We start from the raw sequence: 13,252 nt of genomic DNA, 5'->3' as shown, positions 1-13,252 counted from the left end.
CTCCAGAAGCAGTGAATGCTCCAACACTGGAAGTTTTTAAGAAGAGACTGGACAGCCGTTTATCTGAAATGGTATAGGGTTTCCTGCCTGAGCAGGGGGTTGGACTAGATGACCTCCAAGGTCCCTTCCAACTTTCACACATAAGGTGGAATTAGACCTCATAGTCTCCCTGCTTCTGGCAAGGTATATTAACCACTAAATGAAACTAAATATCCCCCAAATCTGGATAGAAAATGCTAATTTGAAAGTGAGCTTGTTTACATTTTTTTCCCCAATCTCAGTAAATGGTAAAAATTTATGCCTATTAAAGAAATACACACCTAGCTGCGTATGGATTTTTGTCTTGTCATTGAAAAAAATACTAATGCAAAAATTTGCTGGAACAAGTTTATATAAAAAAATAGAAATGGAGTAAAATTACCTTCTAGTTCCATCTTGAATTCTTTGGTAGCAAAATTCTGATGCTAAAAAATTTAATATATTAGCAATGAAATCCTGTACTAGCCACATATGTCTACCCAGAAATAATTCCTACTGAATTCAATATTTTGTGCCCAAGTTAAATAGGTACAGTATAGGATTATAGATTCAAGAAGACTTACTGCTGATCAAATCCAAGCTCCATGAAACTCATTTCTGGGTCAATATACACATAATTCTTTGTTGCCAATGATTTTACTCTAATTGCATGTCATAAAATATTTTCATTCTTAAACAAATGTTCCAATGAAAAGCTAATTGTACAGTGAATGAAAGAAAGGGTACAGGACTGTCAAGCTGTAATGAAGTAAGAAAGCCAGCATGCTGTAGTGGTTAAGGTCAGTGGTGGGATTCAAATATGTGAACAACTGGTTCTCTGTGTGGATGTCACTTCCGGAAGTCCATTCTGAACCTGGGCAACAAAAAATTAGCTACTGGTTCTGCCAAAGTAGTGTGAACCTGCTGAATCCCACCACTGGTTAAGGTGCTAACCTGCAACTTAGAAGTCAGGTTCTAGTCCTCTCTTAGTAAACAGCTAAGTAGCCTTCAGCCAGTCCCTCCTCATAGTCTCTTCTGTTCTGTGCTAGCTAGCTGATAAACAAAATTCCTTGTTGCTTCATGTATTGATGGTTTTGCTATAAGAAATAGGCAAGCAAATTGCAAAGGCAAGCAGACCCTGATAAGGATATCAATTCACTAATGTAAGAATGGAATATTATTGTAATTGTATTTGCAAAAGTCATTGGCAGTCCTAAAATACATGGCTTTAACAAATGAGCATTGTCATGTACTTTTTACTTTATATTCACTGTTACAGGCCTGGAAGCATTGGGAGTCAACTCAGAAAGTCTCAAAAAACCATGACAATGCTATCTTGATGCTATAATTTTTGTGTGTTTTATTTTATTTTTATTATTTTAAATAATATGGTTTTTGATTTGTTTATTGCTGCACACCTCTCAGAGTCACCTTTATGAGATGGACAGGCATATCATTTTGATAAATAAATAAATAAATATTATTGTGTTATATTTAGGATCTGGCATTTTTGCTAATACTGCTCAGAAAAAAACAATCTATCTTGAAAAGTTTGTTACGTTCTAGGTTCCCAAGAATCTGCCCTTTCAGCTCGCACATAAGTTTGCTTTGGCTAATAAAATGGCCTGTTTGGAATGTAATCAACACACTTATAGCAAGGAAACTTTCAGAGAGCCTGACAGTTTTGCAGATGTCACCTTGAATTAATAAATGGGGGTAGGAAATGTTTAAACTTATCCTTAACTATAAAATCTACATCTAATGCAATGATACGGGTATAGCAACTGAAATCAAAAACAGTTGAATTGCAAGGAATGAGGAAGCACAGTTGAAAGAACCTAACAGAAGAAAATCAAAGCTTGATTTCCATAATTGCAAAAGATGAGAAATTATCAGAATGGCACCAAGGTAGAGATAATCATTAACACAGTATGGTGCATTATGTTTTTAATTGTACACTGTGTTGTTCCTTTAAGAGGCTTTGTAGAGTAAGTCGGGGGGGGGGAGCATAAGTATATATTTAAAAGAATGGTTTAGTTTGAATGTTCATTGTATTATGCCAAATGGAAAACTATTTTAATAAAAAAAAGCAATGAATCTTCTTATATACCAGGTGTTGGTAATGCACATGTTTACCAGGTATTGGCAATGCATATGTTGAACCATCTTCAAATATGTCACAATAGATCACAGGACCAATTTGATTTTAGTTTTCCAATTCAGATGACTCATTTATATATTGAAAATGAGTATGACTTTTTACCCATTTTTTAAAACATTTGTTACGTGCCGTTCTTGCAAAAAAAAACCCACAATATTCTCATCCATATCTATTTGAATTATAAATCTCATATTACAATATAGTTTAAGATAATATTAAAAAGAGAGATGTCGGAATGAAGAAAGGAGGGAGGGAGGGAGGGAGGAAGGAAGGGAAGGAAGGAAGGAAAGAAGGAAGGAAGGAAGGAAGGAAGGAAGGAAGGAAGGAAGGAAGGAAGGAAGGAAGGAAGGAAGGAAGGAAGGAAGGAAGGAAGGCTCAAGTACCTTTTCTATAATAGCTATTATATGCTATTGTCTTCAAGAAGTGGTACATGGTGCATACATTCTTTGGCCATTCTGTAATTCATCAGCCCCCAGTCTTTTGGGTGCCAGGGACTGGTTACATGGAGGACAGTTTTTCTGTGGATTGGGAAGAGGTGTGGTTTCGTGCACTGCCTGGATCCTCCATATGCAAGGATGGGGCTTAGCTCACTTGCTCACCTGTAGGCCGCAGACAACATGTACTTGACAGCAGTCACATTAATATTTTTTTTTAGTGTTCTCCAATAATTAATTGTAATGGATATGGTTAAAAAAGACAATTTCTGAATATAAAATTATTATTTCTTTTTATGTATAGATACATTTGAACTGTCATTATTTCTTTTCTTCCTTGCTATACTGAATTCCCCATGGCTAATATTACACTTCTTCAGAGTTCTCTGCATGTAAGCAGTGGTCAAAGTTGTATTGCTATATGAAGAAATTCAAATGCATCTGTGTTTAGTAGTTCAAAGGTGTGTCAAAAATGCTGAGCACTTGATTTTCTCCTAATCATTTCAGACTGTTTGCTCAGCTGGTCAATTTAGACAGAGAAGGAGCAGTGAAGAGAGAGGTAAATTACTTGGACCCTTACGTGTAATGGACGTCTTTTTGGAAAGACCCCCTGAGGATCTGAAAAACACAGGAAGCTCTGTTTATAAAGGGAACATCAAGAAAATCAATGTCTGTCAGGAAATGTGTAGAAGACAACTACTTTTCGGACTCTACATTTATAAAAAAGTTTTAAAAATACAAATTTAAAGTTAAATATTAAAGACGACTTAAAACATTCCCATTTGAATTTTTGGAGTATTTCCTTAAAATCTGTTTGAGGTTTTGAATCTGAGTTGAATTCAAATGATATAAATGTGTGAAAACATTTGTTGCATATTGCAGATGGTAGGTAGATAAGTAGGTAGGTATGTAGGCAGGCAGATAGATGAGAGATGAGAGGGAGAGAGGGAGGGAGGGAGGGAGGGAGAGAGAGAGAGAGAGAGAGAGAGAGAGAGAGAGAGAGAGAGATCTTGGCAGCTTGTTTCAGTTGTTAAGCTTAGGACACCAAAGATGATAATGGGATAGTAGATCAGGAAGGAAACAAAGAAAGGAATGCACCTAAAAACAGGCCAAGGTTGAGGACTCAAAGACATAATGATGTGAACATGTCAAAATAGTAGTTTTGGTGGAGGGTTTTTCAGAAAGAGGGAATCAGCCCATATCCAAGCCAAGTTGGACATTAAAATAGAATGGAGCTGGAAGGGTCTTCTAGTCCAACCTGCAGGAAAGCAGGAAACCTTATACCATTTCAGACAAGTGGCGGTCCAGTCCAGTCTCTTCTTAACAACCTCTAGCAATGAAGCACCCACAACTTCTGATGGCAAGCTTTGCACTGGTTAACTGTTTTCACTGTTAGGAAGTTTCTCCTTAATTCCAGGTTGCTTCTCTTCTTAATTAGTTTCCATCCATTGAATTATTTGAATTGAATAATCAATTGAATTATTGATTTAGCTGAGAATAAATGCAGTCATTGGTAGAAATGTATTACAAAATATTACAAAAATAAGCTATAATGTAACATTTAAATTTGAGCAAGGCAGTAGATATTAGGACTTGACCACTGCATTATCCAGTTTAAAACACCCAACTTTGTGACCATATAGAATAATATCTCTATATTAGAAGAACAACCAGAAGGCCTTCAAAGTCACCCCAAATCCAGACAAAATGAGAGAACTGTAGCTGCGATGGTAAGAACATGTGGTCAGAGCTGATGTGGAATCCACTGCGAGGTGAGCACTTGCATTTAGCCCAGATGGTCAGCAGCCCCAAGGACAACCAAAAAACTGATGGATAAAGACATGTAAGCCATGGGCATGTGCCCTGCTTGTAAAATGCAAGCAGTGAACAAAATGCAAAATTGTGGATCTCACAATATGGTGAAATAACTCAAAAGAACAAGAAGACTGGAGGTATCAGAGATAATAATCAGAGTTTTAGATAGAGGGTGTACATTCAGGCAAGGATGCTTTCACTTTTACAAGCCACTACCACAAATAAATCAAATAAATCAATCCAATTAATGGGTTGAAGAGGACAGGAGGGAAAGAAAACTATGTCTCAGATTCAAACAACGCCTTCGTGTGAGAAATTTGGTAAAGTTGCTTTAACTTTAATACAATCAAATCATACCTGATGTTTTTGTTATTTAATTGTCTTGTCCTGTGTATAATGATGATGATGATGATGATGATGGAAGGGACCTTAGAGGTCATCTAGTTCAACACCCTGCTCAGGCAGGGAACTCTATACCATTTCAGACAAATGGCTGTCCAGTCTCTTCTTAAAAAACTTCCAGTGTTGGAGCATTCACGGCTTCTAGAGGCAGGTTGTTCCACTGATTAATTGTTGTAACTGTCAGGAACTTTCTCCTTAGTTCTAGGTTGCTTCTCTCTTTGGTTAGTTTCCATCCGTTGCTTCTTGTCTTGCTTGCTTTGGAGAATAGCTTGACTCCCTCTTGTTTGTGGCAGCCTCTGAGATATTGGAACACTGCTATCATGTTCCCCCTCGTCCTTCTCTTCATTAAATTAGACATACCCAATTCCAGCAGTTGTTCTTTATATGTTTTAGCCTCCAGCCCCCTAATCATCTTTGTTGCTCTTCTCTGTACTCTTTCTAGAATCTCAACATCTTTTTTACATCATGGTGACCAAAATTGGATGCAGTATTCCAAGGCATTGTAAAGTATTAGATAGTGTGTACAAATGTTTACCTTTACCAAGAAAACTCTGTGGATGTGTAGCCAACAGCTGTCGAGGGTTCATTGAGATGGCCATCTGGCATTAACAAAAGCAAATCACTGCTAAATAAAGGAAGGGAAACTCCATGGCACACTTTTTTTCAGTAAATGAGTTTTTTTTTATTGTAATAAATGGCGATAAACAAATGGAAGTTTTGAATGCCCCTATTGTTTTTACTCTGATTGCATTAGTTATATCAATAGAGTATTTCTTTCTCCCATTATCATCTCCTAATTTCTGTGAACTTTAGGTAGCTACAGGTAAATTCTAGTTCCTTTTCAATTCTTCAGAAAGATATTTGATTCTTTAGCTCCCATCTACCATATTTAATATGAATTACATCACCCCAGTCATGAGAATAGCTTTCACAATTTAAGTTGGCCATTCTAATAACTTCAATGTCTTTCAACCACATTTGGAATTCAGGGATCATGTTATAGCCATTCTTATTGGGCATTTCATCACCATTCACCGAATTGTTTCCCTAGGGTGCAGTAATATCTCCATCACTCTGCAACAGTGATAATTTCTTCCATTTGAATTAAAACCTAAAGGAAGCTAGCAGAATAGAATGCCTTCCACTGGGCTTCTTTCAAGCTGGGAAATGTAGGGAATCTATGGGATAAGTAATAAACACAGATGTTCATTACAGGCCACAAAGATGTCAAAAGAAGAACATGTTGTGTAAATGACATAATTATATAATTTGCATCAGATGCATTATGTCATTTAATACAAGTACATAAGTCATATCATTTATAAAATATAATGATAATGAAAACAGCAGCACTAGCAGTAGTATTTCTAACCATCAAGTACGCGTACAAAAACAGCAAAGAAATACATAAAAGAGATTCTCAAGCAACCCAAGGACCAGGTAGATACATATACATAAGCCACTTTTCCCAACTTTTGAAAATGCGGGGGGAAAATATGGCACAATACTAAGAAAAATACGCTTTGCCTGTAAAAGTGTACTGTTGAGCAGCACAAACTAATAAGCAATCTGATTTGAGTCTATTTAGAAGAAGAAAAAAAGAATTGAAGTGATTCTGTTTTTCCCCCTATATTATTGAACAAACAAAAAATGGTGTATGGATAGATAGATAGATAGATAGATAGATAGATAGATAGATAGATAGATAGATAGATAGATGCTAATAAGTATATAGATGATAGATATAAATATAGTTGATATAGATATAGATGATATATGATATAACAGAATATTTAATCTTATAGGATATAATCCCTGCAGCAAAAAATACTTTTAGTATTTTCTATCCAGATAGCAACTAAATTATAGGATAGCCAAACAGATGGACACACAGAAACACACACATAGAGACATACAGATACATAATGTATATATGGAATTGGAATTATGGAATTCCATATATGAATATGGAATGTATATTTGGAAATAAGGGGCAAACCAATTATCATAGCAATTTCCAAACATCAGAAGCGGAACTTCTTAATTTGTGATCACATTTAAGAAAAAGAGGCATCCACTGATTGATCTTCAAACTCTTTGCATATAGATCATACATTTTATCATGATTGTGTCCATGTATATAGCACAGCACTTATAAGGATGAATGGGAGGTGACAATTTTCTTGTCTTCTAAAAATGCCATTTTTACAAAAGCTCGTGTGTTTATGTCAAAGGAGTTGTCAGTCTACAACAGAGTGGGGAACAATATATTTGAGTAAATATCATTCTATAACTTGAATTTAGGAAAATAAGAGGGAAGGGAAACCATTGGGAGCAATGTGATAGCAATAATTCTAAATGTTGCCAGAAAAGATTAATCCATCAAATTTGTACCAATAATCATTTTTATAAGATAAAAAGAGTATTTACCTTGTCCTGAAGTTTGCTGGTTGAGGATGCCCGTCATATAATGATAAATAGTCATATTCTTCTTCTAGAGCAAAAGACTGAAATACTATCTGTATTCTATTTCTTTCTTCTGCAATTATGACCCATGTGCAGTTTGCACCATTTGGATATCCATACGGAAAGCCTGGACTTTCTATAGTTCCATTGAGTCCTTTTAAAGTTCCACCACATGTATAAATAAATCCTGCAAAAAAGAAGAGTTATAAGCTAGGAATTATTACAAATAAAATAGATAAGATAGTTAAGACAACCTTTATTGTCATTTTTTACTGTGAGCACACTGGCGCACATTAAAAGTGAAATTATGTTGCCTACTCTCAAAAGTGTACACATACATAACACACATATAGATATGCTATATACATACATATGTATATATCTACACCCTTAAATATAAATACATATAAATATTAATCACTGTCCATTTTGAATATAGAGTGGAAAGAGGAAGCTTGAGAGTTCACAAGGTTAATAACTGTAATGAATAAAACTGTGACTGAATCTGGTATTATTGGATACCAAGAAGCCTCTTCTCAGAAGTTAACAAGGAAAACAGGTTGCGAAGAGGATGTGTAGTGTCACAGACAATACTGTGGACCTCGCTCAAGCAACACTTATATACTATGTCCTAGATAGAAGGAAGTGAATTGCTAGTAATCTTTTCTGCCATCCTCACCACTCTCTCCACCGTCTACCTATCTGAAGCAGTAACACTTCCAAATTAGACTGTAATGCAATATGACTCTATAGAAAGTTGGGAAGGAATATGTACTTTTCTCATGTGACACAAAAAATGCAGGCATATTTAAATCAAATACCTTATGGTTTAAAATAAATCTTTAACCGATTATGTGAATTTATTCTAAAGGATATACTTTGGGCAGATGGAGACCAGTCAGCCCCAATTTTAAAATGTGATTTTTTCATTGAAACTTCCAAATATAAATAGGCAGTAAATTCTAATATAGGTTAAAAAAAATTCTTTTAGTGTCCCTCCTGATTTTAAGCTAGCATACTACCAATTCATTTTTACTTACAATACCACACGTTAAAACAAAAAGAAAAAAAAATGTTTGGAAGTCTATTAACCTTCTACCCCCACAACCATTTGAACATCAGGACTGATATAATAATTAATAATAATAATTAAGTAGCCTACCAATCACATTTTCCAAATATTTAAATTCCCCATCCCAAAACTGCTAACCCTTTGTACTGAATAGAAAAATATTCTCAAGTTGATTCATAGGGAACTAAACCATGATGTTATAAATTTTCCATTTCCTTTTGAAGTTCAAACTTCTCAAATTCTTGAAGTTCCATTTGAAATAGAAAGTGTGGTCCATGACTAAGGCTGCCTTTATGTTTTATTGCTCTTCAATTCTGCTGAAGACCATCCCACCAACCTCTGCAACCACAGAGAAACAGGTCAGAACAGAATGTTATGACCCAGTTGTTAAGTAGAATTTCCAACTGAATAGTGGAGTTTGTAACACTGGATGAAAATAAATTTCTCAATATGTTATTATTAAATTCAGTAGCAAAGCCCCGAACAGTTTGAGAGAGGATTGCCAAAGAATTTTGCCTTTTTGTTTGTACACTGCAGCAGTTGAAGCAAACACTTCTTCGCCCTTGAGATGAAGAAAAGATCTTAACATTTTCTTTTATGATTGGTGTTCCTCCTTGCAATTAACCCTTACTGCTTTAGTCTATGTGTTCAGGTGTAATTTGCAAAACTCTTTTTCTGTGAATCTACCTTGACATATAGCACATATTGGGCACATTACATGAGTAAATTGCCAAAGCAGAAATTTTCATTTCCTCTCCTGCTATCTCAAAAAGAATGTGAACAACAATTCACCATACTGAATAATAACAAGTGAAAAAAAATAACTAAATATTTAATGTCTTATTTAAAAAAGAAAAAACTATCCTCCTTTCAGAGAACAAAAGTGTTCTGTTGGCTTGTCTGCTATCTACATTGTGTGTCAAGATGATACACACGATTTCTTCTGATTTCTTCTTACTTACTGACCCTTCTATTACCATAACCAAAATCATCAATAGGAATATGTTGGAAAATGCAGGCAGGATTGGGCAGCGATATTGAAAGTGGACATGAACACCAGGAAAAGAATTAAAACTGGAATTTAACTAGGCTTAGCTTTACCGCTTAGCCAGTGATCCTTGCTGAACTACAACTTCCTTATTGGCTAGATGGTCAATGACGAAGGGAACTTCAAATATGCTCCTCACAAAACAGTATTCAGGCTGTTCCATGTTTCATCTATCCAGCAAGACAAATTTCCATCAAGGCTTTATCAAGAAGTATACAGAAGATGTGTGAACTCCTTTTGTGTCTCAAGACCATAAATCACCTACTTTTGCATAGCTGCAATATGCAACTATTTTAACTGAACACAACAATAAGCACATTTCATCCAATGGTTTCTTTTGTCAGCACCTCTTCTCTTTTGCTCTGCAGTGCATTATTCAATATATTATTGGATTAATGCAAATACCCTTCCTGTAAACCTTTCTCAATTTAAGTTTGGTCCACTTCTGTCAGCTGTTACCAAAATATTTTGGGGGAAGAAGTGTTATTTTCCTTTCTCAGTATCATTTCTTGCCTCATCAACTAACTCTTTTTCTATTTTTAAATCCCATCTGACTAAAACTTCAATTGTTATTTCTTTTTAACTGACTGTTAATTCTGTAGAAGCTATAGGGAGTATGCTTGGTTTGGATATTGCTTCTCAAAAGGAAACTTGAATTGCTAATGAATTATGCATAAATGCTGTTCCTCATATCATAAAATGATACAATTTTTGAAATATGTGAAACCCATATTGATGAAGCATATTGCTATTGGTATCCTATTTCTCAAGGTCTTTCAGCTTCACATCCATATGACACATCTTTGTGCAGCTATTGTTTCTGTTAGGATTTAGGGAGAAGTTTCCCAAAACCTGGACTAAAGGCATATAGCGTATCAAGTATCTTCATTCTCCAGAATGGCCATGCAAGTTATTTTTGAAATTCACAGAAAATTCTCTGGTAGATGCAGAAATTGTTTAAGAATAATGTTAACCATTCTAATCATTGCGTTGGTTTTTAACATGACGTTATTCAGAGGCCTTTTTGCTATTTACTGTTATTAGCATTATTTCATTTGATATTATTTCCTGTAAGTGTTTTGTTTTATTGTGCAATTCTTTTAGAATTTGTCTGATTTAATGTGTTAGCAACCACTCTGGGAAAGGATGTGGCATCCGCAGTCATATCTATAAAAATAAATAAAATAGATTATTCTCCAACAATAATCAAAAACTGGCAAGTCCGTTCAGCGTTATTAAAATAACAAAGTAGTTTTTTAATCCAAAACTTCCATAACTGGATTGCCAGGTCATTCCTGTGCTAACTGTTGCTATTTTTTTTTCAAACCAGGTTCATCCTTTCAAGGCCACAGATGGGTGTGTTTTGTGGAAATTCTCTTCAGAAAATCAAAGCAGAAGGAAAAGCTCATTTCTGCATCTTACCACAAAGAAAATAAACTTTTGTCCATAGGATGGTGTGATGGCTTTAGGTGCTGGGTTTGTCAGCTGAAAAACCAACAGCCTGGGTTTGAGATCCAAGTGTCATGGGACAGGATGAGCTCCAATCTTCTTTTAGCTCCTGCCCACCTAACAGCTCGAAAGCATGCAAATGCGAATAGATGAATAGATACCACTTCGGTGGGGAGGAAACAGCACTTTGTGACATCATGCTGGCCATATGACCACACAAACCTCTTTGGACGGTGCTGGCTCAATGGTCCTTGAAATGAAGATGAGTGCCACCCCCTTACAACCAGAGAAGTAAAACCTGCAAAGACTCCTTTCCTTTCCTGTTGCAATAGTTAAGGAAGTTACAACACAAATCAAAGGAAATGTTATCTCTACTTACTTACATGTCAAAGTCTATATCATTGGAAATAGCAAAATTCAGCCTAATTCTAGAATTAACCTTATTTTATTTGTCAATACAGTAATCTAATATGCTAGATTAATGATTCTGTCTCAGGGACCAGTTTTTGCAAAATAGCTCTAACTGAGCTCTAACTTAGTATTGCTATGCATGAATTCACATTTTTAAAAAAAGAAATCAGAACTCAAATGTAAAGGAAGATCAAGAAAAACCAAGCAGCGTTTCTTTTGGGGGGAATTCAAATGTATTTCTTGATTTTCAGTAAAGAGTCAACTTTGATTTAATGCACATAAAAGTCCTTAAAACTGCCTGAATAGGATATTTGGGGAAAAGCTTGTATTCATTTAATGAACATGAACTCTCTGTTAAATGTCTAGTTTGCTTCTGTATCTGATGACTAGTGTACTCCTAAGAGCCTACTAACAGCAAAATATAACCTTTCTGTGCTGGAAAGATACTGGAAAAATAGAAATATCTGAGGTTAATTATTCTCACCATAAGTATTTTTAATTTTTTAACTTTGTCTCAAAGTCCACTTTCAGTATCATGGAGGAATTTAACATTTTTCTGAATAAGGAGAAATCATCAAGCAGAAATACAGGATATAATCCTTTAATCCACCTTGCTAGTTTTGAAAGAGCAGGTTGTCTCAACTTTTAATGCAATCCACTGGCAAACAGATTTAAAATACAACAGAAATTTAAAATTCTACAAAAAGCAATCAGAACAGAACAGCCAAGACGAACAATTATTTGCAAATGCATTTGATTTGCATAATCCATTCTGAAAGTAAAATTAGCATTTTCTGTTTTTGGACTAATGCAGCATGTTTTAGCAGAGAGATTTTGCTTTTTCTTTGGTTTATATACCTCAGACCTATATGCTAAACTCTTCAACTCTTTTACACCTTCATTAAGTTTCAGATTATTCATCAACCTCACATTTAGATTATGAAAATAAATACTACTTTAGCTAATAGCACTATGAGTGATCATAATAGTAATTAACACCATCAAACAAGAAAATCTGCCTAACCAGGTCCTTGGGAAGGACTTTATAGCTGGATAAAAATACCAAATCCAGTTTAAACATCTGGCTTACTGTGTGACAAACCATAATAGTAAGCTAAGATACATAACCTTTATTGTCATTTACCTGTACACACAATGGCAGACATTAAAATGAAATTCCAATGCTCCGCTCTGGAAGGAAGGACCTGCACCCATCAAAGAACATCACTATCTCAAGGATAACAAAAATAATATAATTACAGCAGCAGCCCCAAAAATGCCAAGTTATACAAAAATGATACCAAAACTTAACAAAGTTGATATTATGAGGAACAGAGCTGTGCAGAATCTAGTTGTTCTGCTTCGGATACCACAATGCCTCTTCTCAGAAGGCAACAATGAAAAAAGGGCATGGAAAGAATGCGTAAAGTCCTTGACAATACTACAGACCCTGGTCAAGCAGTGCTTATATGCCATGTCCTGGATAGAAGGAACTTAGTAATAATAAGAAACAAAAAACAGGAAATAATCAAATAATGAAAACCTGACAAAGAAGAAACCCCAAAATTTTGGACGTTTGTGGTCAGGCTTGAACCCCAACATGGATAAGCAAGTTGAAAGCACGATCAAAGTATGCAGCATGGAAGATATTAGGATAATTAAGGTAATGGTATGAGAGCAATCAAAGAAGATCAAAAACAGAAATGTTCCAGGATCAGATTAACTCACTGGATTCTGGCTAAAATCACTGAAAAATCTACACTTTTGAGATTGGAAGACCAGATGAACAGTTTTTGAAAGAAAATGAAGAATGATTAACAACTGGAAAGACATTTCTAATTCAGAAGGACAAGGAGTAAGAAAATAAGTCTGGAAACTAGAATATATATATTTCTGTAGAAAAAAAAAGGATGCTATGCTGGTTAGAGTATTATTTGTCTTTAAATGCATACTTCTTTTCCAATGCAATACAGTGT

General features: G+C 35.1%; 1 protein-coding gene across 1 annotated transcript in view; it reads right to left on the bottom strand.

The window, feature by feature from the left end:
* Positions 1–13,252, bottom strand: part of LOC120303072 (CUB and sushi domain-containing protein 3-like) — a gene marked incomplete at its 3' end in the record, with an annotated part of 446,767 nt that overhangs the window by 338,291 nt on the left and 95,224 nt on the right. The window contains exon 2 of the mRNA XM_039332219.1: positions 7,261–7,483. Coding sequence (XP_039188153.1) covers positions 7,261–7,483 — 223 coding nt within the window. The remainder of the gene's footprint in view (positions 1–7,260; positions 7,484–13,252) is intronic.

This window comes from Crotalus tigris, unplaced genomic scaffold (assembly GCF_016545835.1).
Source record: "Crotalus tigris isolate CLP2741 ecotype Arizona unplaced genomic scaffold, ASM1654583v1 scf7180000024455.1231707, whole genome shotgun sequence".
In the NCBI taxonomy this organism is placed as follows: Eukaryota; Metazoa; Chordata; class Lepidosauria; order Squamata; family Viperidae; genus Crotalus; species Crotalus tigris.
Note: the sequence above shows the minus strand (reverse complement) of the source record. Positions and strands in the feature narration are given on the sequence as shown.